This window comes from Maniola jurtina, chromosome 3, assembly GCF_905333055.1.
Source record: "Maniola jurtina chromosome 3, ilManJurt1.1, whole genome shotgun sequence".
Taxonomy (NCBI): domain Eukaryota; kingdom Metazoa; phylum Arthropoda; class Insecta; order Lepidoptera; family Nymphalidae; genus Maniola; species Maniola jurtina.
In genome coordinates this window covers 10245071-10268954 of record NC_060031.1, presented here as the reverse complement: position 1 = coordinate 10268954, position 23884 = coordinate 10245071, and the positions used below count along the sequence as shown (strand labels likewise).

The following is a 23884-nucleotide window of genomic DNA, read 5'->3' as shown; positions in this document are numbered from 1 at the left end:
CCATTCACAACAAGAGTTATATTGCTACCTTAACTCCACGATTAAATAGATTCATCTTCTTGATTCATTTATTAAACACAGTTTCCAAAACGATGATCGAATTAGTGAATCGGGCAAATATTCGTTGATCAATTCCAAACTGGTTTGTTTAATGGATAAGGACGATTCGGTAACTCAGATGCGTTCAAGAACTTACTGAGTTATTTCGTTAGATCGATCAAAGATATTTTGGTAATTTGAATCACAATTTAGCATTTGTGCGTCGTGTACTTAACTTAGACGAATTACTGAGGGCTCTCTCCGTCACTCGTTTCATACCATTTCATACAATCGTAGTTCCAATTTTATTTGAATATTAAGCAACCAAAGTCCATGAAATTTTGCAGACATATTCCAGAAACTAATATCTATGTCTGTGGTTTTCCAGATTTCTGTTAAAATATTCGGTTTCAAAGTTACGCGGTCTTAAAATTTTCATACAAATCTTTGAGCCCCTGTAATTTTAAAACTACATATTTTTAGAAAAATCTAAAACACCACAGACACAGATATTAGTTTCTAGAATATGTCTGCAAAATTTCATGGACTTTAGTTGCTTAATATTCAAATGAAATTGGAACTACTATTGTATGAAATGGTATGAAACGAGTGACGGAGAGAACCCTGTTAATCGATATTATCAGTTCATTTGAACAGCGTTTCAGATCATAGCCTAGTCGCAACTTGTTTCAGCACAATATAATATACACATTATCATCTTCTCGTATTCGGTTGTGTACTGTAACACATAGGTTTGATTTGTTGTTATAGTATGGTATAATGTCTAGGAATCATGAGTCATGACACAAATCAAATAAGATTAACATGGCCTCAATTACTATTTCTGCTGTGTGACGGCCAAATATTGAAACATAATGAGTGTCTAAGAGGAAAATATATCGTATCATTTAAAAATAAAACTTTCAATATGAGGTCTTAGCTAATACTAGGTGTACTTTTGATAAGCGCTTAGAGATGTTACATTATTTGACTGTATGGAACTATAAGCGTCATCATCATCAACAACCGATAGACGTCCACAGCTGGACATGGATTACTTTTTTGTTGTCTTGTTGGTTGTAGGGACGTCCATACGCCAAGCTTGCGTCGCCTGAATCCAGCTGCTCCCTCCAACTCACTTGTCGTCCGCCCACCTAGTGGGAGGTCACCATTCCAGCACCTTGGGACCCCAACGTCTATCGGCTTTTCGAACTATGTGACCTTCCCATTGCCACTTCAGCTTCGCCAGCCGCTGAGCAATGCCGGTTACTCTGGTTCTCCTAAGGATCTCCTCATTTCTGAGCTTTCTTATGAAGCCATAAGCGTACATTAACACAATAAAATGAAGTACTTACTTTGTTTAGTTTTATAACCGTTGAGTTTCATTTAAAAGGGGACTTTTAATTTTACATTCACGATAACGACGTCTACTGGTCGTAACTTTATAGTGACATTTATTTTATGTTGACGATCGTTCCTTTTGATTAAGCTGTTAACGTTTTGCCGTCTTTTAATGAAAATAAAAGGCTACTTTCATTAAAATTGTAAATATACTTTAAAAGTAATGGGATACAAAAGCAATTATCTACGGTTTTACAGGGATTTATGTAGGTACAATGTTTTTAATTAAAGCCAACACAGTAAAAAGGTTTGATAAAATGGAAATTAAGGGAATTTAATACCATCTATACCCAAGAAATTATTACTTGAAAGATTTTTAGATTTACCTACAAAATCGCCTTGAAAAATATAGTGATGATTCAGCCGGTGTCGTAAATGGCCTGTGGTCTTATAATTGAGAGGTCCTGAGTTAGATTCCGAGCAATTTGATTTATAATTTTTTCTAAATTGGCTTTGATCTGGTTTGATGGGAGGCTCAACATAGGCTATTATTATGTGTATATGGATAGATCTAATCATCGATAGATATAGATGTAATCATCTAGTTCGTGTAAGTGGCACTGCCGTTCAATTAGATGTAAAATAAAATAAATAAATAGATATATCAATTAATTCCACCCGAACGTACATGGGAAGATCTACCAGTCAAACACCTAGGTTACTTACTCGTTCTAAAAGTGTGGGTGCCTACATTACAAATTGCACTTTAAAAATTGTTCAAGTTATTTTAATAAAATTACATTATATCAATTCAATGTACTGAATACGGTTTTTGGAATGCATTCATAAACTTTCCACCTCAGGGAAATCAGAATTCGGGGAAGATATATTTTCCCAATGAAAATAATAAATAATTTATCACAAATTTTACAGCTAGAATTGTAAATAATAAATAATCGACATGCCTATCTATTTATTATTTATTCTGAACACGCAAAACTAATACCTACAGGTACAATAGACATACAGATTACAGGTACAATATGCAATCTCTTATGTTATTAATAAAAATGGGAATTTAAATCATTGATAGTACAGTCAGCAAAAGGTTTTAGGCAGAGTTTACGTCGGCTGTAGATCAATCTACATTCTCTACGTATGTTTATTGTAAAGACTGCGAGAAAGAAAGAGATCGGCGTTCTAAAGGTAAGTACTCCGTGGCACGCGACGCTCTGCTAAATACGTATAAAACCAACCAGTGTGAAACGAGTTTGATGGCTTTCATTTAGTGATGATCGCTGAGTTAGCGAATCACCCCTCTGGTATAGTACTTACTTGAATGCTGTAAAGAGCGCTGTCGTAAAGGACGTGAAAGGTGAGAAAGAGAGAGAGCAGCGTGACCGAGAGGAGGGCCGCGGCAAGTTTCGGCCGCGACACTCCGACCACCAGCACGCAGTCTGCCAGCTCGCCCTCCGCCGGCCGAAACGACGACCGCGGCAACCATCTGCATAAAATCATCAACTTTAATATCCAAAACTTTATAAAACTGGTTGACACGTGTTCTGGCTTCTGCGCATTGAATATGGCTACGGAGCCATGCTAGTTGCTAAAAACTTTTCTATTCCATCAGCCTGTAAGCGTCCATTGCTGGACATAGCAAGCCTTTCCAAGAGCGCTTCACCAAACACGATCTTCCGCCTTCCTCATCCACCCGCTCCCTACCTTCTTAAGGTCATCGGTCCAGCGCAGCGGTTTGGCGGTCACTATATCTTAAACGTTAGTTTTTGTCCAAAAACAGTCACCTAATGATTTTAAAATACCCTTTTAACGAGGTATCTTGAAGGAGTATATCAACTGTTTTTTCAAATCACGCTTTTCATGTTCAGAAGGTAAGTTCTCTGAAAATGTATTTTTTTTTTTCATAATTTAAATACTCATGCGTCTGTGTAGCGGTAAATAGGCTTCCGCAACTTCTAAATGAACCATTTTGAGTCACCAACCAATCACAAAATATTTTGATAACATTCAAAAAACATTCGAAATTCAATTAGAAAACATAGTTTCGTTTGTGATTGGTTGGTAACTCAAAATGGTTAGCGCCCACTGAGATTTTTGACTCTATCTACTTATATTGGATTACTTAACTAATAGAGCGTCATACTAACTTGTTTCCGCGGACCATAAACCTAAGTAGGAACATAGAACTTACAGAATATCAAGGGGCAAGGACTGCGAGCAGCTTCTGTAGGCTTCCGGTCGGTGGTGCTTGCTCGGCAGCGTCTGACTCATCTGCACTCGCGACTCCATGTGTTTCCCATTCAATGTGCTCTGGCTTTCATCTTCGAATTCCCCACATTTTTCACAATTAAACAAGACATTGCCTGTTTTCGTTCAAAACTTTTGCTAAGTTACTTCTGATTTGTCGTCATTTTGCTCTTGCTTTTCGACTCTGTAAACAATTCTTCAGTAATTAATTTTTACAATATTTTTAACTACCTGATGCCGACTTTCGCCACGTGGATTTAGGTTTTTAAAAATCCGTGGTAATTTTATAATTTTTCGGTATATAAAATTGTCTATGTCACTGTACCTATGCAAAAACGTCGATTCATTGCTCCATTGCAACGCGATTGAAGGACAAACCAACAGACAAACACATTTTTGCATTTATTATATGGGTAGTGATAGTTTATCTAACATAATTATTATCATGATAGTCTATCAAACATTTGCAAACTGCATAAGTATACAAATGGGTTCTAATATTATACACATCTTTGTGATAAAAAGGTGGGCATGTAATATCTATGTGCACTCAAAGATAACATTTATCTACTATATAGTGATGAGTGTACATAAGCAATGTGTACATTACTATTAGTAACGGCCTAAAGTAACCAATCCTTAGTAATATTAAACATGTAAAACTTTGTCTTTCTATCTGTCCGTCTAATATGTTTTCACGGCTCAAGAACTGGATTGGACTTGAAGAAATTTGACATCGAGATAGTTTCCATACAGTAAATAGACATAGAATCTTTCTATCCCGGGAAATCGTCCCACAGGATTTTAAAAACATAAATCCATGCGGAGAATGTTGAAGAAAGGCTAGACCATAAAAATTACCATCAAACAACTGGATCAAGAAATTGCAGACCAATAAATAATACCTAGGAAAGTTCTCCAATTAAGTTTTCACCTTGGCGAAATTCCAAACGAAATTACCAATTATTTGCTTTTGGAAGTAAGTAATTAATAAAGTCATTAGTCTGACAGTCCAAACCAAAATAGTCTGTCTCTAAATAGTCTACTTTCATTTCAGTTATGTTTTCAAAGTATGATTTCGATCACAGATAAAATGAATAGTAGGTATTCGAGTGCGGATAGACTTAGAGTAAGTATATAATCTTCGACGACAATTTACCTATTATGGATAAACAAAACATAATATTACCAGGTACAATATTTTTAATAGTCTCATGGTACTTCTTTCTAATTTCTAAAGTAGGAACGAAGTATGTTAAAATAACACTTGCTCACCATGTTATTCAGCCTCCTTCTTCCAACACCTATAACAAAAAAAAAAATATTAAAGTCAATTTTTTATCTTTTTTTAAAAAGAATATTATCCCTGCTAATCATGACTAATACTCCCTTTTCCCCTCCAATTAAGCGTATAGCTTGTACCAGAAGTGAGTACGACAATAGTGCAACGGGTGGGGTTAGAACCGCCGACCTTTCGGAAGTTAGTCCGCTCCTCAACCATTGAGCTATCGAGGCTCTGAATTGGCGTGCTAAATGTATTCCAGAATCCAGATCATTTTAAATGAATCTAAGAAGAGGTTTCCAAGAATGTAAAAAAAAGATGAACAAAGTTCGAAGAAGAATACGTACGTAATCGGTATGTGAAAGCTCGCGGCAATGACGATAACAGATTCAAAAGAAATTCACAACAACATGATGACCATAGATTACCTAATAACGGTGTTTAGATTAGCATACAATTTCATGCATTTCACGCTACAAAAGCTGCTTTCCCAAGTCATTTTTATGACGGAAATCGATTTTAAAATACAGAGAAGAGAACACGTGTAAGCTTTTAGTGATTAAAATCTAGAGCGCTGTGTGTTGTTCGATATATTGAATAACTCAGTACTCACACATACTTTTTTGAATAGGTACGTATATTAAAAAGCGGCCAAGTGAGTGACGGACTCGCACAAGAAGGGTTCCGTACCATCCTACAAGATACACCTAACGCTTTTATGTAGAACTAGCCGATGCCCGCGACTTCGCCCGCGTGGATTTAGGTTTTTGAAATCCCGTGGGAACTCTTTGATTTTCCGGGATAAAAAGTAGCCTATGTGCTAATCCAGGATATTATCTATCTCCATTCCAAATTTCAGCCAAATCCGTCCAGTAGTTTTTACGTGAAGGAGTAACAAACATACACACACACACACACACACACACACACACACACACACACACACATACAAACTTTCGCCTTTATAATATTAGTGTGATGTGATACTGCAAGCTAATGAAGGTCTGCGCCACTAGGTACTCGTATATGTGATTTAGTAAATGAATTTTTTCGTGAATACTTTTTAAGTTTTTCCTTGTGATGTAACCACAAATTCATGGTTTTCGGAATTTTTCCTTTACTTGTGCTATAAGACCTACCTACCAGCCAAATTTCATGGTTCTAGATCAACGGGAAAAGTACCCCATAGGATTTCTTGACAGACACGACAGACGAACAGGCAGACAGACAAAGTGATCCTATAAGGGTTCCTTTATTCCTTTTGACGTACGGAACCCTCAAACATTAAAAAACTTCAACTTCAGCAGTAACCATTTACCTTCCGTCCCAAGTTGAGTTAGCGACCGTTAGCCGCTCAAAGTCATCCAGTTGACAGTCAGTTGCTTACTGTTTACCTTGGGATCATGTTCTACTCGAATATTATTCAACGTATATTTCGTTCGTGCACCGTGTTATATATAATTATCTTTATGTGTTTATTTGAATTCTTTTACAAACAACATACGACTGCAGGAAAAATTATACTGAATTTCCAATTGCAATATACTCAAACACTTTTCTTCTCTTGATCTCTCATGGACTAATATGGTTATACCTACCTAGTTATATCAGGTGGATAGCAACTGTATTTCTATAATACAGCTACCGACACAACAACGGATCGTTATTATAAGACTTCCCAATATCAGCCGATATAACGATTGAATATAAAATTACGAAACGATCCCTTAATTTATTTTCTATGGAAATACGCAGACAACGTTAACATTTTGGCCGTAAAATCGAAGCGCACGAAACGTTTAAGCGAACGTGGTTACCTAATTTATGTTACAACACGAAGCTAACGTATTTTACAACTATTTACGATCTTTGGTAAAACAATTGGCTACGCGATTAACCAAACTGTGAATTTGTGTGATTATTATATTTATTTTTATGTGCCTTGGTAATTGATTTGTGAATTGATTTGCGCTTTACTATTAACAATCTAAATGAAAAGCAATTGTACAAAGATGTAGCGCGCTTGCGTAGATGTCTACGACCCTTGGGGTTCTCCTTTTAGGAATATTACGATGGAATATTCCTAAAAGAATAACATTTTTTTTTTCTTTTTTTTTTTAACTTAGCGCTAGTCAAATGAATCTGGGCTTACAATAATAAGATCTGTTAGCAATCAGTCCATTTTAGTGTTTGACCTCCCTTGGTCAAATACTAATCGGGAAATTATTTAAAAAAAATAAGTAATGCATCAAATCATTAGATAAAAATTAACATAATAGGTAGCGTTATTTAGAAAATAGAATTTACACAATTTAATTAAGTTCCTACCGCAAGACGAATACGATGCTTTACGAATAAAAATTGCTTTGTTATACTCGAAGTCGGACAATTATAATTTTTGTAAAAGAATACGGTAGATAGGTAGGTACTTATTCCGTTTATAGATTGGACAAAACAAAGACTTTCTTTATTCGATACTATTAGGGCCCTGTATATCCTAAGGGTGCCAACGCAACGGGACTCTATTACTACTCCTCCGCTGTTCGTCCGTCTGTCCGTCCACCTATCCGTCCATCTGTCCGTCTGTCTGTCCATCCATCCGTCTGTCTGTCAGACGGATATATCTCATGAACCGCAACACATAGCTATTGCCGCTGTTACAACAAAATAAAAATTTCAAAATGACTGCTATCTAAATAAATATAAAATAAAAGTATATTGTTTATATCTTGTGCAATGGTTTTAAACTTTTGCGAATCCGATTTGCTTTGGCCAGTTCTTAAGAAGTGTATTTTACAAAAGATCGACAAAATATTTAATGCGCTTATTTGGTCTTCAAACCCCGAAAACAATAGGTAAACATCATAAACACTGGTGTTTACGTGATTTTACAACAATTTATATCAGCCTGCGCCGTTTCAGCGTTATTAATCACGCCGTAATTCACGCATTGTTAACAGCTAACAATAGAACCAAATCAGACAAAAGCGAAGATTCTTCTCTCGTATTTATAAAGTAATTATTGGCTGCGACTTCGCTTATATACCTTGAATTTTTCGTATTGAGTATAAAGTGATTGACCACAGCAACACTGCACTATTGGTACACTAGTATGCCTTGTAATTCGACTTCCACACGGACGTCATGAAATCAACAATACTTTTTTTTTACTACGAGTATAAGGGCTTGCGCTTGACTGCAATCACACCATAAAAAATAGGAGATGATGCAGCCTAAGGTACTCGTACAGCACGCCTACTTAGAAAGTGCCTATTCACTCTGCTTTTGAAAGTACTAACCTTTATATTAGGTACCAATGTATCTGACGATAGAATTACCTATCTAATATCAATTAAGTTAGTCTAAAAAACTTTACCACAGCCAAATTAATAACGAAAGTTGTAAACATTTCTTAAACTTAGAGTTCTTTGGTTTTAAAATCTGCTGACAGAGAGAGATTTCCAAATTAATCATTCGTATTTGATAACTCAGCTGTAGGTAGATTTTTTTTTTAATTATTAAGATTGGTTTAATTGCATCTGACGTAATTGTTCATTTATTAAAATGAATACCAAAATTATATTTTTAAATGGCACAAAACAAAGAGACATGAACGACCCTTCGCATTTAAATATAGATTGAAGCCCGAATAAAGTATCCATAAATATTATCTGATAAAGCTTTTCCCTCCTAAGAGAAAGGCAATCACTGCTATAAAAACCAGTTAAGTTTGAATCGGAATCACACGTGAAGGGTTCCGTATCAACATGTATACAAGAAATAACTATTTTTAATTTTCTTTGTGATGTTACCACAATGTGACGGTTTTCGAAATTTTCCCGTTACTTGTTCTATACGACATTGCTACGTACCAAATTTCATCTATAGGTTTTGATTCCTCTGACGGGTCTTGTCAGACAACAAAGTGAGCCGTAAGGGTTTTTTCCTTTTGAGGTACGGAACAAACCTACAAACATCGTGCGAAAGTTTATATTGAAAAAAACCGGTTAATTGCGAGTCGGACTCACACATGAAGGGATCCGTACCATTGTAAAAATATATCACTAGGTACTTTAATAATAAAACATCTGGTGACCGCATAGCTAGCTCATTTTCTGCGCAAAGGATCAGCTTGACTGTCCGGCGTGGAAATACAGTAAAAAATAAAAATAAATAAAATATTTAAAATGTTTTCGTAAAATTTTTGCCTACCCATCTTCTTTAACGAAATGATTATTATCTAATAATATGTAAGAGCATTACATAAGAATTGTAATATCAACTTTACCTACTCTGGGAATGTAATCGAGAACTCTATTTGCAAAGTGCTACGCGGCTACGAGCAAGACGTAGTGACCTGCGACATATTCTCTTACAAATATTATTAAAGAGGTAAAGTTTGTCAGTTTGTTTGTAGGAAATAATCTCTGGAACTACTCAATCGATTTTGAAAATTCTTTCATCAGTAGAAAGCTACATTATTCCTGAGGGACATAGGCTATTATTTAATTTCCAAAAAAATATTAGAGATCCTACGAAAATTTTAATAAGCTACCCATGCGAATCCGGGGCGGGTCGCCAGTTATTCAATAAAAATGTTTTTTTAATACGGTCAAGTGCGATTCGGACTCGCACACAAAGGGTTCCGTACCATCGTACGAGTGTACTTGGCATGGCGACCATTTTGAACCATATTAGAGTTCATGAAATACAGCCCATCGACAGACGGACAGATGGACAGACGGACGGACGGCTTAGTAATAGGGTCCCGTTGAGTACCCGTAGTTTCCCGCAGGGGCTCTTGGAGTATAAAACCCTAAAATCCTAAAAAGAGTTTTCGTGCCGCCACTAGAGTATAAAAATGTAGTAAAACTTATAAAAAAGCTAGACACGTGTATTTAGTTGTACTTTTTGATATCGAGGCCGCCCGCCCCTAAGCGGCGAAGGTTAGGTCAAGGCGAATGCACTAGCGTATTAATACCATACGAGTCCGCCGCGCCGGCTCACGTACTAGAATACTAGCCTACTATTTCTATGTGAAGGCTGCTGGATAATATATTATTAACTATACCTTACCTACCTCAAATTAGATTGGATTCAGGCCTTTAAAAAACTATCGCATCCAGACTTCTTTTTATATTACTCGTTTGTATTTCTTGGTCTTACCAGAAACATTTTTGAAGCTCGTTTTTTCTTAATTACTAAGTACTTAGGTATCAAAAAACTTTCAAAACCTTTTAGTAACTTAAAAAGGTTCTTTCAGACCCTTGTAAAGCTAAGTATAAGACTGGTAGTGGAATCTTATTACCTACCTGCTAATATAGCAAGAAGTCCGTAAACAAAGTTTAAATTTTGAAACAAAACAGTCCAGGAAAAGGGTCCCGGGTCGGCCAACTTTATACCTACCGCACTCGGAAAGGCCGTTTTATGATTGCTCGTAAAAAGAGCCCCGTGGGGCTATTTTATTCTTTAATTAGCTTACATTCTTGTTTTACAGATATATTCCTTAAACTCCTCTTCCCTAAATTTTAAAACTGAATTATATTCCACGAACCTGAACCGAACTATCTACAAAAATTAAAAAAGAAACTTACTGATTGGCATATCAAAGATAGTATCAAGGACCACAAAGAAACTTTTTACTCGTAGATTCTTAAATTCTACAGGTATAAGAATTCTTCGAACCCAAACGAGAGCTTTAAAAAGCCTAAAATTCAAAGTTAAATTGCAGAAAAAAAATTGCAGATACTGCAAATATTATATATACAATATATTGAAAATATTTTAATAAATATCAAGATTCAAGAGTTGATGCTGTGCCAGTGAGCCGCAGCAGAAATGGCTGAAACTGGTAAGCGGCCGGCGCGCGGCGGTGCAAGTGTGCTTCTCTCAGCGAGAGACCTAATAATAATTGAATCGGGCCATGTTTTTTTAAAATCATAGATCATAGATGGCACCATTTTCATATGTATTTTTTTCAATTTTGGCGACTGAATTATTATGTGCTATGCTTTTGGCAGGGTATGACAAATTTTACTGTAACATTTATGAAACAAAGAAAGATAAAAGAATATTCATTATCACAAAGTGACTCTTTGAACAAAATGCAAAGAAGTCAGGCAGGCGTTCTTAAAAATTAATAGCCGTTTCAATATTCGCCGTAGCTCAGTTACATCTTTAGAAAAAACCATTGTCTCAGAGTACCCTATACTTAACGAAACAACGCGAGCGTGTTCAAAAAAACTAAATCAAGTCGGGTCCAATAAATCCAAAGTAGATAGGTTTACCGTTAGCGATTGTGCTAGCGTGTGTTCCTCCTAGCCAATTTCGATTACGGAAACATGGCTCTTAATAGATATTAGGATACTTTCTACGTTATGGAAACTTTTTTAAGTAGACGAGAGCAGGAGTGACAAAAGGACATCTTTTTCAGTCTGTTTCTGCTCACTGATGGCATACTTAGATCTCTACTGAGCATCTTTCTCCGTATGCAATACCTACACTGTTTGTTTATGTCTTTTATCCCCCAGTAGGGGTAGTAGAGCGCGTTTAGAGTATAACGTTATACCAAGCGGTGTCGGTTTCGTTTAATCAATAGGTTGTTAGTAGGTGGAGTAAACATATTGTGATTAGCTCATTGTATTTTAGTTCATCAATTGGGGAGGCCTTAGAACAATAACTCTTCTCTAACTCTCATTATGCTAACTACTTATTGTTACTCACAATAAGAAGTGGGCATAATGATTTCCTGTCCTAGTAATTCTGAATTGTCTGCGAAGTAACGTCTATTTTTAACCCCCGACCCAAAAAGAGGTGTATTATAAGTTTATGTGTGTATCTGTGTATCTGTCTGTGGCATCGTAGCTCCTAAACTAATGAACCGATTTTAATTTAGTTTTTTTTGTTCGTAAAGGTGACTTGATCGAGAGTGTTCTTAACTATAATCCAAGAAAATCGGTTCAGCCGTTTGAAAGTTATCAGCTCTTTTCTAGTTACTGTAACCTTTATTTGTCGGGGTGTTACAAATTTTTAATTTACATATGTAATCAACTAATACGTGTACTGAAGAATTTTTCTAATGTACTTATAAAATGAGTAAAACAAAGTGTTTTTATGAAGGGACGTAGAACTTCTAAACAACAACTAAACAAATACAAAAGTAATTCATTTTTTACTCAATAAAGTAAATAGATCACCGTATGCTTTATGAAAAACGAGTAACAAACGTAGATAAATAAATAATTATTTGAGCAGAGTGCTCATTGCGGTAACACACTTGTTTATTATTGCTCTTAATTATAGTTATTGCTCAAAGTAATTACTAAATGAAAGACTACACTCAAGCGAAAGCATTTTATCATATTTTTACAGTATAGGATACGGCAACGACACGACTGCAGTTACAACATAATAATACTCGATCTAGTATGACACGTGTGATGCGATAAATCTTCGCATACGTATTTTAACTCAACCCTGGTAACGGGCCGCTATTTTTTGAAGCACACTCGTGTCAAAAAGTGCGTTAACTTCCCGCCAATTTCTATGTGTTTGTGTCGCTAGTCGCTACTCATGTCGCTTCACACACAATAATCATACGAATTTGTCTACACTTTTTAAAATGCAATTATATGAGCTTAGCCTATCTGGAGTTTCATAATATCTATGCTTTAAAGTTTAAATTTGTACTTATTTTTAATAACCTCCATTACACCTAAAATTACAAAATAAAATTGTGTCCAATGTATTAGTATACAACACAAAGCACAATAGTGGCAGGAAATGAAAAAGAGTAGATAAAGTTAGCAATCCATGTCGCCATTATAATTCATGTTCAAACTTTTTATCAGTATAACTAATCTGGTAGCCTCAAGGAAAGCAGTATGAAAATCCACAATCGGAATTAACTGCGTAGTTTTATTGTACAAACTTAAAATAGTAGGTAGATAGCGAGTTCCATAACCAAAAATAGATATCCTTTTGGCAATTATTGTGAAGGAATCGCAAATTTTCTCACTAAAAACTTACGATTACTTATACTCGTGGATATACTAGCTTTTCCTCGCGACTTCATTCGCGTAAAATCTAGTGGAAACTTCGATTTCTCGCGATAAAAGAAGCCTATGTCCATCCCCGGCATGCAAGTTATATCTGAACCAAATTACGTTAAATTCAGTTAAATAGATGGGCCATGGAAAGCTAGCAGACATACAGACCGACAAGCACACCTTTGCATTTATAATACGGAGTATGGATAATATTATGTTACTAGCCAGCGAGCTCTATGCCTGCTATTTATTAAATATTCTATGTTAGATAGTTAGATACTACAATAGCGGCTTATATTGGTACTAGCCGATGCCCGCGACTTCGCCCGCGTGAATTTAGGTTTTTTGAAATCCCGTGGGAACTCTTTGATTTTCCGGGATAAAAAGTAGCCTATGTGCTAATCCAGGATATTATCTATATCCACTCTGAATTTCAGCCAAATCCGTCCAGTGGTTTTTGCGTGAAGGAGTAACAAACATACACACACACACACACACACACACACATACAAACTTTCGCCTTTATAATATTAGTGTGATAAACTTATAAACCTAAAATAATTTTCCTATAAATCCTTCACAAAAGGTTATCTTGCGCATAATAGCTCAAACCCTACCACGTTGGCTTGTATCACTACGTGACCAATTTCGCGTAACTGAACAAAACATGACGAGGCATGACAAGAAAGAAGGTGGCCGCATTGTTGGTGTCGTTAGTTGTAAAAAGGGTCGTTCTATTTGTTTGACTCTTGCCACGTAGCTAAGATGCGGCTATTGTGAAAGCCAAGTTTCTCGCTGAATAAAGGATCCCAAAGGTCGTCTAGTCTACTGAGCTCGTACTTACATTGAACATTTCAACGGCTCCGTACAATGAAATAGTGCCAGAAGTGACTTTTTATTCACTTCAGAGATTTCTACAAGTGGATTAAACTACAAATTGTATACTTTTGATTATTAAAAAGTAGCACGGAGAAAAAGAAAACTTAATAAAATCCGCATAATATATACCAGTTAGTATGTTACATATTTTACTGGGCACAACCGTACAAATATAATTGACCAAATTCGAAACAGATATTTGCTTGCATCCTGAGGACGGACATATGATTTATTATTTATTTAATAGGTGATGACTACTTTGATTTTCCGGGCCTATGCCCCGATATACAAGCTATTTCGTCAAAAGCGACAAACAGACACACTTTCGCATTTGTAATATTAAATAAATGTAGATTTATTAGTATTTTACTAGTACAATTATTAGGAATCGTATTATAATCCCAGAAAAACAAAAGTTCTTACGGGATTTTTAAGAAACCTAAACCCATGCGGACGAAACCCCGGACATAAGCTAGTTCTGTTTGTAATATAGAATTCGTTCAGTATGTATTAAGGGATCACGTTCCTGAAGCTCTCTCGTTAAAAGTTATAAGCACTCTAACTCGTAACGTGTAAACTCCATAATAATTTGAAGCGATCCATGTCACTGAAAAAAAAACCTGAAAATAAGACCTGAAAATCCGCAGAGTATTTGACCGCTATATTTCATTATGTCATACAATTTAATTTAGTTGTGCAAAAATATTTTGAGAAAGAAAAACTTTAGATCAAAAATAATATTCTTTTATGAAATAAATTGAAAATTCTACCTACATACACACTTCATTCATCAATATAATTGAGATTCTATTTTCTAACATTTCCAAGGTAGGTAAATATAAGTACATACCTACGATATGCCTACGACTTGATCTATTCTTTCAGTAAAATCGTGGTTGAAAATTGTTCTATTGCGTCAAATTTTATTGTTACCTTTTATTTTTTTCAGCTTTTCACCAGAAAGGAAAATGTTGACTGGCGTTGTTATTTTAATTGGTATCGTATGTCAAGAAATAATTAAAAGGAAATAGAAACACCAACAACAAAGGGAGCTACGGATCGGAATCATAAACGTTGCAACGAATTTTTTAAATCCAGAGCCTTTTAATCCTAGAGATTGTTCATTTTAACAAAGCTCACGTTTAATCATCACTTTTAACAAAAGTGGACTTTTCATGTTGGATTTCCATTTGGCGCAAAAATATTCAGTTATTTGTTGCACATAATATTAAGATAAGCTATAAAGTAGAAGTTTAATAAATATTTTTAGTAGGAATTAGTTAGCTTACTTAATAAATATTTTTAGTAGGAATTAGTTAGCTTACTGTCTGTACTGTACTGTGGTATTAGTACACTGTCGTATTAGGTAGGACTCCCAGTGTGCATTATGAACAAACTAGAGGACGCCCGCGACTTCGTCCGCGTGGGTTTAGGTTTTTAAAGATCCCTTGGGAACTGTTTGATTTTTCAGGATAAAAAGTAGCCTATGTCCGTCCCCGGGATATAAACTAACCCTGTACCAAATTTCGTCAGAATCGGTTAAACTGTTGGGCCGTGAAAAAGTAGCAGACAGACAGACACACTTTCGCATTTATAATATTAGTATAATATGTGCGTAGTATGGATAAACAAAAAAAATTTCCTTAATCATTACTACCCATATTATAAATGCGAAAGTGTTTGTTGGAGAAATGGAGAAACGGATCAACCTAATTTTTGTATAGGTATAGTTAAAGACCTGACTTTTTATCCCGGAAAATCCACACGGACGAAGTCGCGGGCTTCTGCTAGTAAAACATAATAAGAAATATAATACGGCTGGTAATGGCGGCACTCCGCAGGTTTGTTGCTATTACCATAAAGTACGGAAGCAATAAAACAAAGCCCGCGAAATTTCCCCACGCCCGCCGCGCCGCGCCGCCGCGTCGATACGACGCAAATTATGAACGAAAACTCGCTACTTAGGCGCCATCTCCACGGATGAAAGAATCGCGGCGTAGTCTTGCCATGTAACAAAACGCAATACAAACTCTATGGGCCAATGTCCACGGGGCGATACTATCGCGGCGATTCGACGAGTGACTCTGCACGAGTATAACGTCTCAGACTCGTTGGGTCTCGCGGCGATACCATCGAGCCTCGAGGCGATACCGCCATGGTACACGATGTGCTGAACTCTTCCAGTAAAGTAAAACGCCGCAGCGAGGCGTTGCGGTCACACCATACGGCGATCCGTTGCGGTCTCGTGGCCTTTCGTTGCGTTCCTTGTACAGTAGAGATTATCCGGCGATCGTAGGACGGACACGTTGCGATTCCATCGTCCGTGGAGACGGCGCCTTATTTAGAATGAAACCCTACAACATGCATCAACTTTATTCGTAACTTTGAAGAGATTATTTGAGCTTTTGAAATTATGTCAAACAGAAAGAGGTGCCATAAACTAAAGGATATGGTGATGTCTCGCACTTGACCGATCTGACTAGCCAACCAGTTGACTAATCGAGCTTTTTCTTATTCATATCGGCGCTGGGCCTTTATTAGGATTTCGTACCCAAATGGAAATTCAATTCAAATCATTTGTTAAAAATTAGGTAGGTTCTGTACACTTTTTGGTTGTCAATTGTAGAATTTGTAAGATAATAATGTAATGGTGATAATGAATAACGTAAACTTAAAACTAAAGCTACAAGGACAACAAACGAGCCCAGCCCAGGTCTAAGAAGAACCTATATAAGTATATAATTATACAGATTCTAGAGTTTGACTCACGAATCTTTACCTATATAACACACCGCCACTTAATACTTAGTATCTGTACTGATAACGGGAGTTATTTAAAATAGCACAAGTAAATCAACCGAAAGAGATCTTTTTGATCAAAATTCTCTCAGAACAATCTCTTAAAATTATTGAACTTCCATCTCGGCTTAGCAATGAATTCGTGACTCTTCAAGCTCTTCTAACGTTTAGTTCAATTTACCGAGTAATAAAGTTGTTTGAACGAAAGGATCATTGAAAATGTAGAGGCTTTGTTGGAAAACATAGTGATTATTTCAAGAGTCTTATAGAATACTTCTGATGAATTTCAAAAAAGTCTTCTATTGACCAATTTTTTTAACAAAATCTTAAGTTTTTTTTAACAAATTAAGCCAGACCAGTAAAGTAGAATATTTTATTAGAAAGCAGAATTCCCGATTTATTTGTTAATTATGGCATCTGGGTGTTACGTCAAGTGCAGAAATCTTCATGATTTGAGCAATGCATGGAGTCGAGATAAAATTTGCGTAGGTAGTAACTTAAGTAAAAATACTTTTTTACTTTCGATGATTCGATCGGAACTGGTAATTCTATTGGTACTTAGAATAGAATAGAATAGAATTCAAATAAACTTTTACAAGTGCTTTTAAATCGTCAAATAATTTACCATTTACGGCGGTTGCTCTTTTCAATTGTTCAATTATATTAATGTTGATTCCAATAAAGCTTCATTCAAACTGAAGCGAACCCCGCACGGGATCAGGAACGCGAGTTAGCGCGAATCACGAATGTACGTTATGTATGTGACTACTCGCACTGATTTGAACACGTTCATATGCAAGCTCGGTTATACAATTGGCTCCAACGAATCGCTTTCCTCATCCCACGTGGGATTCGCTTCAGTTTGACCAAAACTTATTACTCCGCAGGTAGTCCGTAGATCAAAAAACTGAACGAATATAGCGAATATTTGCTACCAGCAAGCCTTAAGGGAATGGAATGAACACAAAATGAGAAGCAACTGAATGAAATGGCGCAATTTACGAGGACTTTAATTAATTTTACACCGGTGGTGTCCGAATTTCCAGACCGCAGTCACAGGTAGCATTTAGGAGCTCGCTCACACACCGAATTCGGTAGAGCGTTTATAAGAGTATGAGAATATTCTGAAATATTCTGGTATTCACATACATAGTGCATACTACTACAAGATAGTATGTATTGGATCTTTCGCAATAATAAAATGATCTAATGTATAAATATTTTTGAAATGAATTTATATTTGCCTAAAATTTTATTAAGCCAGGCGCTTGTATTTCGGATTGTAGTGGATGAGGATTTCAATAAAAGTTAGTACACTATTTAAAAAGCAAGACTTCAAAGTGCGACAGTTCAGTCTTTCAGTGTTTTATTTTCTTATGTTTTAAGCATCTAAATAAATAAACACACAAATTATGAGAATGCTTAAGTTAATGTTTTCCAACGAGTTCGTTGACTTTTTTTCGGGAAAAGTAGGTATGCATACTTGCACCTACTCTACTTAGTGCTTTGTGCACCGCCGACGTCATAGAGGCGTCAAAAAGTAATAAACAAAAAAACAAAGACACTGACAAACAGTCAAATTATCACACAGACACACTTAGGTTTTATAATATATTATTAGATAGCTTAGAAATTCTATTGAAATATTACCTCGAACACTTTACTAAATTTAATATCCAAGGTTTCTTAATAGGTATACATAACATGTTTGGATATAATACAAAATACTTTAGGTATCGAAAATGCAGAGCAAAGAGCTTGTAAAAAGATAATTGAATTTTATATAAACTGCATAAAATCTAGAAATGAGGTTGTACATTTCCCGGCTTACTTTAGTTTTCTTTTCAGTTCGAAAAGTTAGAATCGAGGTTATTAAGTTAGGAATTTTATAAAAAGAATTCAAAAGACATTTCTTTGAACTAGGTACCGAGATAACGTATTCTCTTTTAAAAGTAAGCTCGAAGTTTTTTATAAATCTTTAATTTTTCCTAATACGGAGTGTAGGTTTCTCTACATTTTCCTTTGCTTGAGAGAGCACCTTTTAAATTATTGTTGCGTATACGTTTGCTAGTAGAATGTAAAAAAGTTGGTTCTTTTATTTCTTTGCTATCACGATATCCTGTCTTGTATTTTTAAAAGCTTTTTATTTGGTTGTTTTGTCTGTAGGTATGTTCTCATTTCGTCAAAATTGGTAGATTATTTGTCGGCTACTTTTAATTGTCTGAGTTGAAATTAGAGTAACAATAGATGATTATGGTTCCATTGAGGAGGAGGTATCGCTTCATTATCACTGCAAAAGCCGCCCGCGCCGTGGGCGACGACTCTAAGGCCTAAGGTCGACCAATAATAATTTCTCCTTACCTCGTTACACGACCTTGAGTTATAATAACCAACTAAATTCTACAACGAAAGCACACCGCGAAGCTTAATTAGCTTTGGCATAGAAATAACAGTTGGTCGCACGTAATATTTAAAGTAGGTATTTTAATAGGTAAGAAGGCAAGGCTACAAAACTAATAAATATTTATAAAAGTACGCAACCTTTTATACAAAAGGTCACATCTCCTCCATAGAATAAAGTGTGTCTAATGAAAGCTGTTAGTGGTTTTTAGCAGTTTTAGGAACCTGCAACACTATGGGAAAACTTGTTGTTTTTATAACCTCCTAACCTAATAAAAGTAGTTCCTACTTCATTGTAATTTTCAATGGTATTTACAAGCAGGAAGATTGCGACAGGATCGCATGCACTACAGCCGAGGCCGCTTCCTACTACCACCCATCACCCGCCCTGCTTAAATATGTAAATTGAATTGTTAATTGAACCTTAAACGACTGGAAAACGGCTTGTAACAATTTGCAGTCTTAGCGCAGCGCATCAGATCGTACCTAGATAGCATTTATTAGAATTAGACAAGCTTTGGTGAGCGGCTTCTGTCGTGTGGGAAGTTCTACTTAACCTCGAAACCAGCATGAAAGTCTAATACTACCGTTGCAAAACTCTGTTCTTTTTAAAATTTATTCAAGTGGTCTTATCGTCTATGATTGGCCATACACCGTAAAACAAATAAAATATGTATGACTGGCCCCGACTTAGCACGGATGAGCTTTCCTACGTATATACGTTAAAAACCTTCGTGCAGCGTTCTAAATGATGGTAAAAACTGCATTGAAATCCATGAAGAAGTTTAGAAGCTATATGACTTGATTAGACATAAATAATGTACGATACGATATTTTAAATAGATAAGAACTAATTTGGAGATTAAAGAAGACAGAACACACTGTAGATAACTGTGTAGAATGGACAATACAAACTAAAGCAAAGTATAAAAAACATGAAACTGCAACATTCAGAAGCATTTTTATCGCGTTAACTTGTACCTAGTTACTAAGTCCTATTTCATTAGTATAAAATAAACAGTGCCTAAACTGCTAACATCAATCTGCGTGTTGACGGCCCATAATTTGGCCACAGCCGGTATACAATACGATTCGTTGCTATAATATATGTATACTTAACCTGTAAGTTAGCTTAACTTTCACGTTCTAGCGAGTTATATAAATGGCTCTAGTTTTTAATTCCGACTTTTATAAATGTTAATAATTTTAATTCAAGCCAATTGCAAAACCAAGCTGATTTTAGAAAGATGAATAAAATAATTAAAAAGTTGCAAACCAAGCTATAGAAAGTTAATAGCTTGAAACACAGATATCTTTCAGAGACGAATAATATACATGTATTATAAGATAAACTATTCTCTTTTTCTTACCCGTGCTTTGTAGATTGAAGGAAATACGAGCCTCTTGGATTGTAATCGATTGGTTTCATATGTAATTCGTATATTGTAATTACAAGTGGGCATAATAATTAAACATATCCATAGGAGACAAGGCAATCTGCACTAAATAAAGGTAATGTTTCAATTCAGACATCTTATAAAAGTAAAATCCACTCACGCACTGATCCAACTCTCAAGAATTAGGTATAACACGCTTGGAATTTGGCTAGCAGGTTCTTTAGACATCCGCTAAAAAATATTTTAAGAAAACCCATCACAATAAAAGGATTCACCCTTGTTGAAAGGTAAAATAGTTTCATAATTTTGAACTACGGAAAATTATGGTAATCCCACCTGAAAAGAGAAATTTAACAATCACCGCTACTTGCTAATAACAGTATAATGGGTGTTATTAAAATAGACGGTATACCTCGTGAGGTAGAGCATGGGTTGCGGGAGTATAACAGTTGACGTAGAAATCAAGAAACTCAACGTCTCTACAGCAACCCGCATTCTATCCCGAACCGTCTCAGTCACGCAGTGCACCTGGACCACTAGTAAATTATAAAACCCCAAAAGTTACTAAATGAATGAATGGACTTACTTTTATTAATACACCACAGTACTTTTATTATACAAATCAGTAAAAGTATACAAATCATAAAAAACAAAACAAAATATACATACAATTTGGCAGCCTTATCACTACCTAGCGATCTTTTGGCAGCCAATTAGTACGAGTATTTATTTAAAACAAGTAAAACAATAAGTACAATGAAAGTTTGAAAAATTCTATTTAGGCACGTTGATTAAAACCTTCATATTTGATGGTTCAATTAAATTCACGATAGATTATGGAATAGTGAATGGAAAAACAGAAGCGTGGTAAAGAGGCGTAAATGTTCGGGGTGATTAATTAAACAAAGGGTGGGATGGCGTGTTCGCATGATTAATTCATGCGACCCCTAATTCAAGGTTGCTCGAATAGACGCTACTGGACATGCCGTCATCTGTTAGGTAGGTAGAGAATTAGCGACATTCTAACTTTAGATTCATCATCATCATCATGATCAAGCCATGGTCGGTGCACTACTGAACAAAAAGACAAGGGTTTGCCTCTACCACGCTAAATGCGGATTGGCGCACTTTTGATAACATTATGAAGAACTCTTAGGCATGAAGGTTTCTTTACGAAACCTCGGTTAAGGAGTGATAGTCTAGTGAAAACAATATTTTTATATTCATACAATTAAATATTACGTATTTTTGAACTGGTTACTAATTCTGTTTTAAAAAGAGGGATGTAAGCTAAGACTGTACTGAATTCCGTCAAAATTGGTTAACTGTTGGGCCGCGAAAAGCTAGCAGACAGACAGACAGACACACACTTCCACATTTATAATATTAGTATGGATATGAATGTATTCGAATTAGTAACTGGAGGGCTCATTTTTGTGCAAAGAATCCGTCTAGATTACTGTAATTAGTTCACGTTATTAAATTAATGAAAAATCCAAACTCCTATTATATGTGAAAGTGTGTCTGTCTGTCTGCTATATTTTCACAACCTATCTGTTTAACCGTTCTTGACATTTGGTACAGAGATAGCCATCCTGGAGACTAACTCCAAAAATTAAATCCACGCGGGTGAAGTCGTAAAATCTGTTAACTCATAAAATGAAAACATTTATTTCGAAATCCATGGAGCAAGTGAAGAAAATTGTAGTTTACAGTAAGATACAGTTTTCATTTTAGATCTTTCAAAATGGATTTAACCGAAAATATACTCTGGCGAACTTTGATAAAAATAAAACTTTTGCGAACAAACTTTCTGAGCGTTCCCGATATCCTTTTTAAATTTAAGAGACTTCTATAACTTTTCGGGATTAGAATGCATGAAGTATTATGTCGTAAAATTTAAACTTCTCCTCGAAAAGATTTATCCTTCTTGGATTTACAGTTGCGGTAGTAACATAAGGTAGAATAATGTATACCAATGAATTTATGTTCTCTTTTGCTTGATATAATGTTTTGTTACATTAAAATATGACAATAACTTTAATTTTTCAGTTTCAACTTTAATTTACTAAATACATAGTCTTACGAGTAAGTGTTCAGATTGCATGATAAATTTTATATTTAAGTAAAGTAACGTTAATTTGGATTTCAACTTAATTGTTAACATAAAATTAATTTGTGGAGGGAAACTAATTTGAAGAGTAAAACTTGCTACGGGGCTCTCCCGCGTAGACGTGAAATACGCGCGAACTATTGCTACAAGTGTCTACGGCGTAGACCTCCGTAGCACATGTAAAGTATCTCTCTAGTTGCAATAACTATATTTTATAGGTACTATGTTATATACGAAGTATGTAGTGACTAGTTTTGCGCAAAATCTCATAAATAAAATATATATAACTTAAACATTAAATAATATCCCGTTCATTCAACCGCAAAGGGCCTACACGCCACTTTTAACCTTGACGCTTACAATTTTTCAGTTGACCTAACATTAACCTATTTCGTAAACAGAACCTAAAAGTGCGATACGATCTCTTATCGAAACGCTCTAACGTTCTTACGAAGTGTTTACTACATGCTATGACTTGACATCCTGTGCGCCACCGCTTTCAAGGTTTCTCTGTGGCCTTCGAATTTCATAACCTGCTTATTTACTCACTATGGTAAAATGGAATATCTTACCCTATAGACAGCCGCCAAATATACCCTCTGGATCAACACAGATTCACATGACACAACAATATCTTTTATTTTGTTCTGCACACGCGTTTTTTTGTGTCCGGGCGCACTATAGACGATTTTAATTAGGTAACATGCGTCACGTTGATATCAGTTTGCAGATACAGGATGTGTGTTTTATTTCGCATTTTGTTGTGTAGGATCAGTGAGGTTGTCGAGGCAGCTGTCAGAGGTGCGGAGGCCGCGCGGCGCGGTCGGAGTAGCGGCGACGACTGAGGCGGCGCGCGCCGGGCGGTCGATATACGCGGCAGAAGCAGAATAAACACGCCGTACTCGGTACTAGAACAGGAGTAACACCCTGTATTGGCTGCCCGACGTCAGTGTTGCCATTTCGGATAGCGCGATTTGAATCCCAACGCTCGCTTTGGAGGGAATTCTTAGAGTCGACGCACAAATAAGTCGAGTTATGAAATGTTATAGCCACAAATTTTCCTTATCTTCACGTTACGCTCATGAAACAAATTGGGTTTTCCAATAGGCTTACTTTTGAGTAGCGAAACTTAATGGCTCTCAGGAATAAGATTATTATTTAAACAGATTTAAATATCTTTAGGAATAAAATATTAGGAAATCATTCTCTTAGAAATGTTATAGCTATAAAGTAGATTTTATTGATAGAAAAAAAAAATCATTTAATATTCCAACCATAACTAAGTACGCAAATTTGCCCAAATTTTTATCATCGTTAGGCT

General features: G+C 35.8%; 1 protein-coding gene across 1 annotated transcript in view; it reads right to left on the bottom strand.

The window, feature by feature from the left end:
• LOC123879881 (heparan sulfate glucosamine 3-O-sulfotransferase 1) overlaps positions 1-23481 on the bottom strand; it is a 37316-nt gene extending 13835 nt beyond the window's left edge. The window contains exons 1-4 of the mRNA XM_045927769.1: positions 23136-23481; positions 4921-4949; positions 3590-3829; positions 2716-2884 (exon numbers count right to left, since the gene is read on the bottom strand). Of these exons, the coding sequence (XP_045783725.1) occupies positions 2716-2884; positions 3590-3687 (267 nt within the window). The 5' untranslated portion in view covers positions 3688-3829; positions 4921-4949; positions 23136-23481. The remainder of the gene's footprint in view (positions 1-2715; positions 2885-3589; positions 3830-4920; positions 4950-23135) is intronic.
• Positions 23482-23884: the final 403 nt, after the last annotated feature.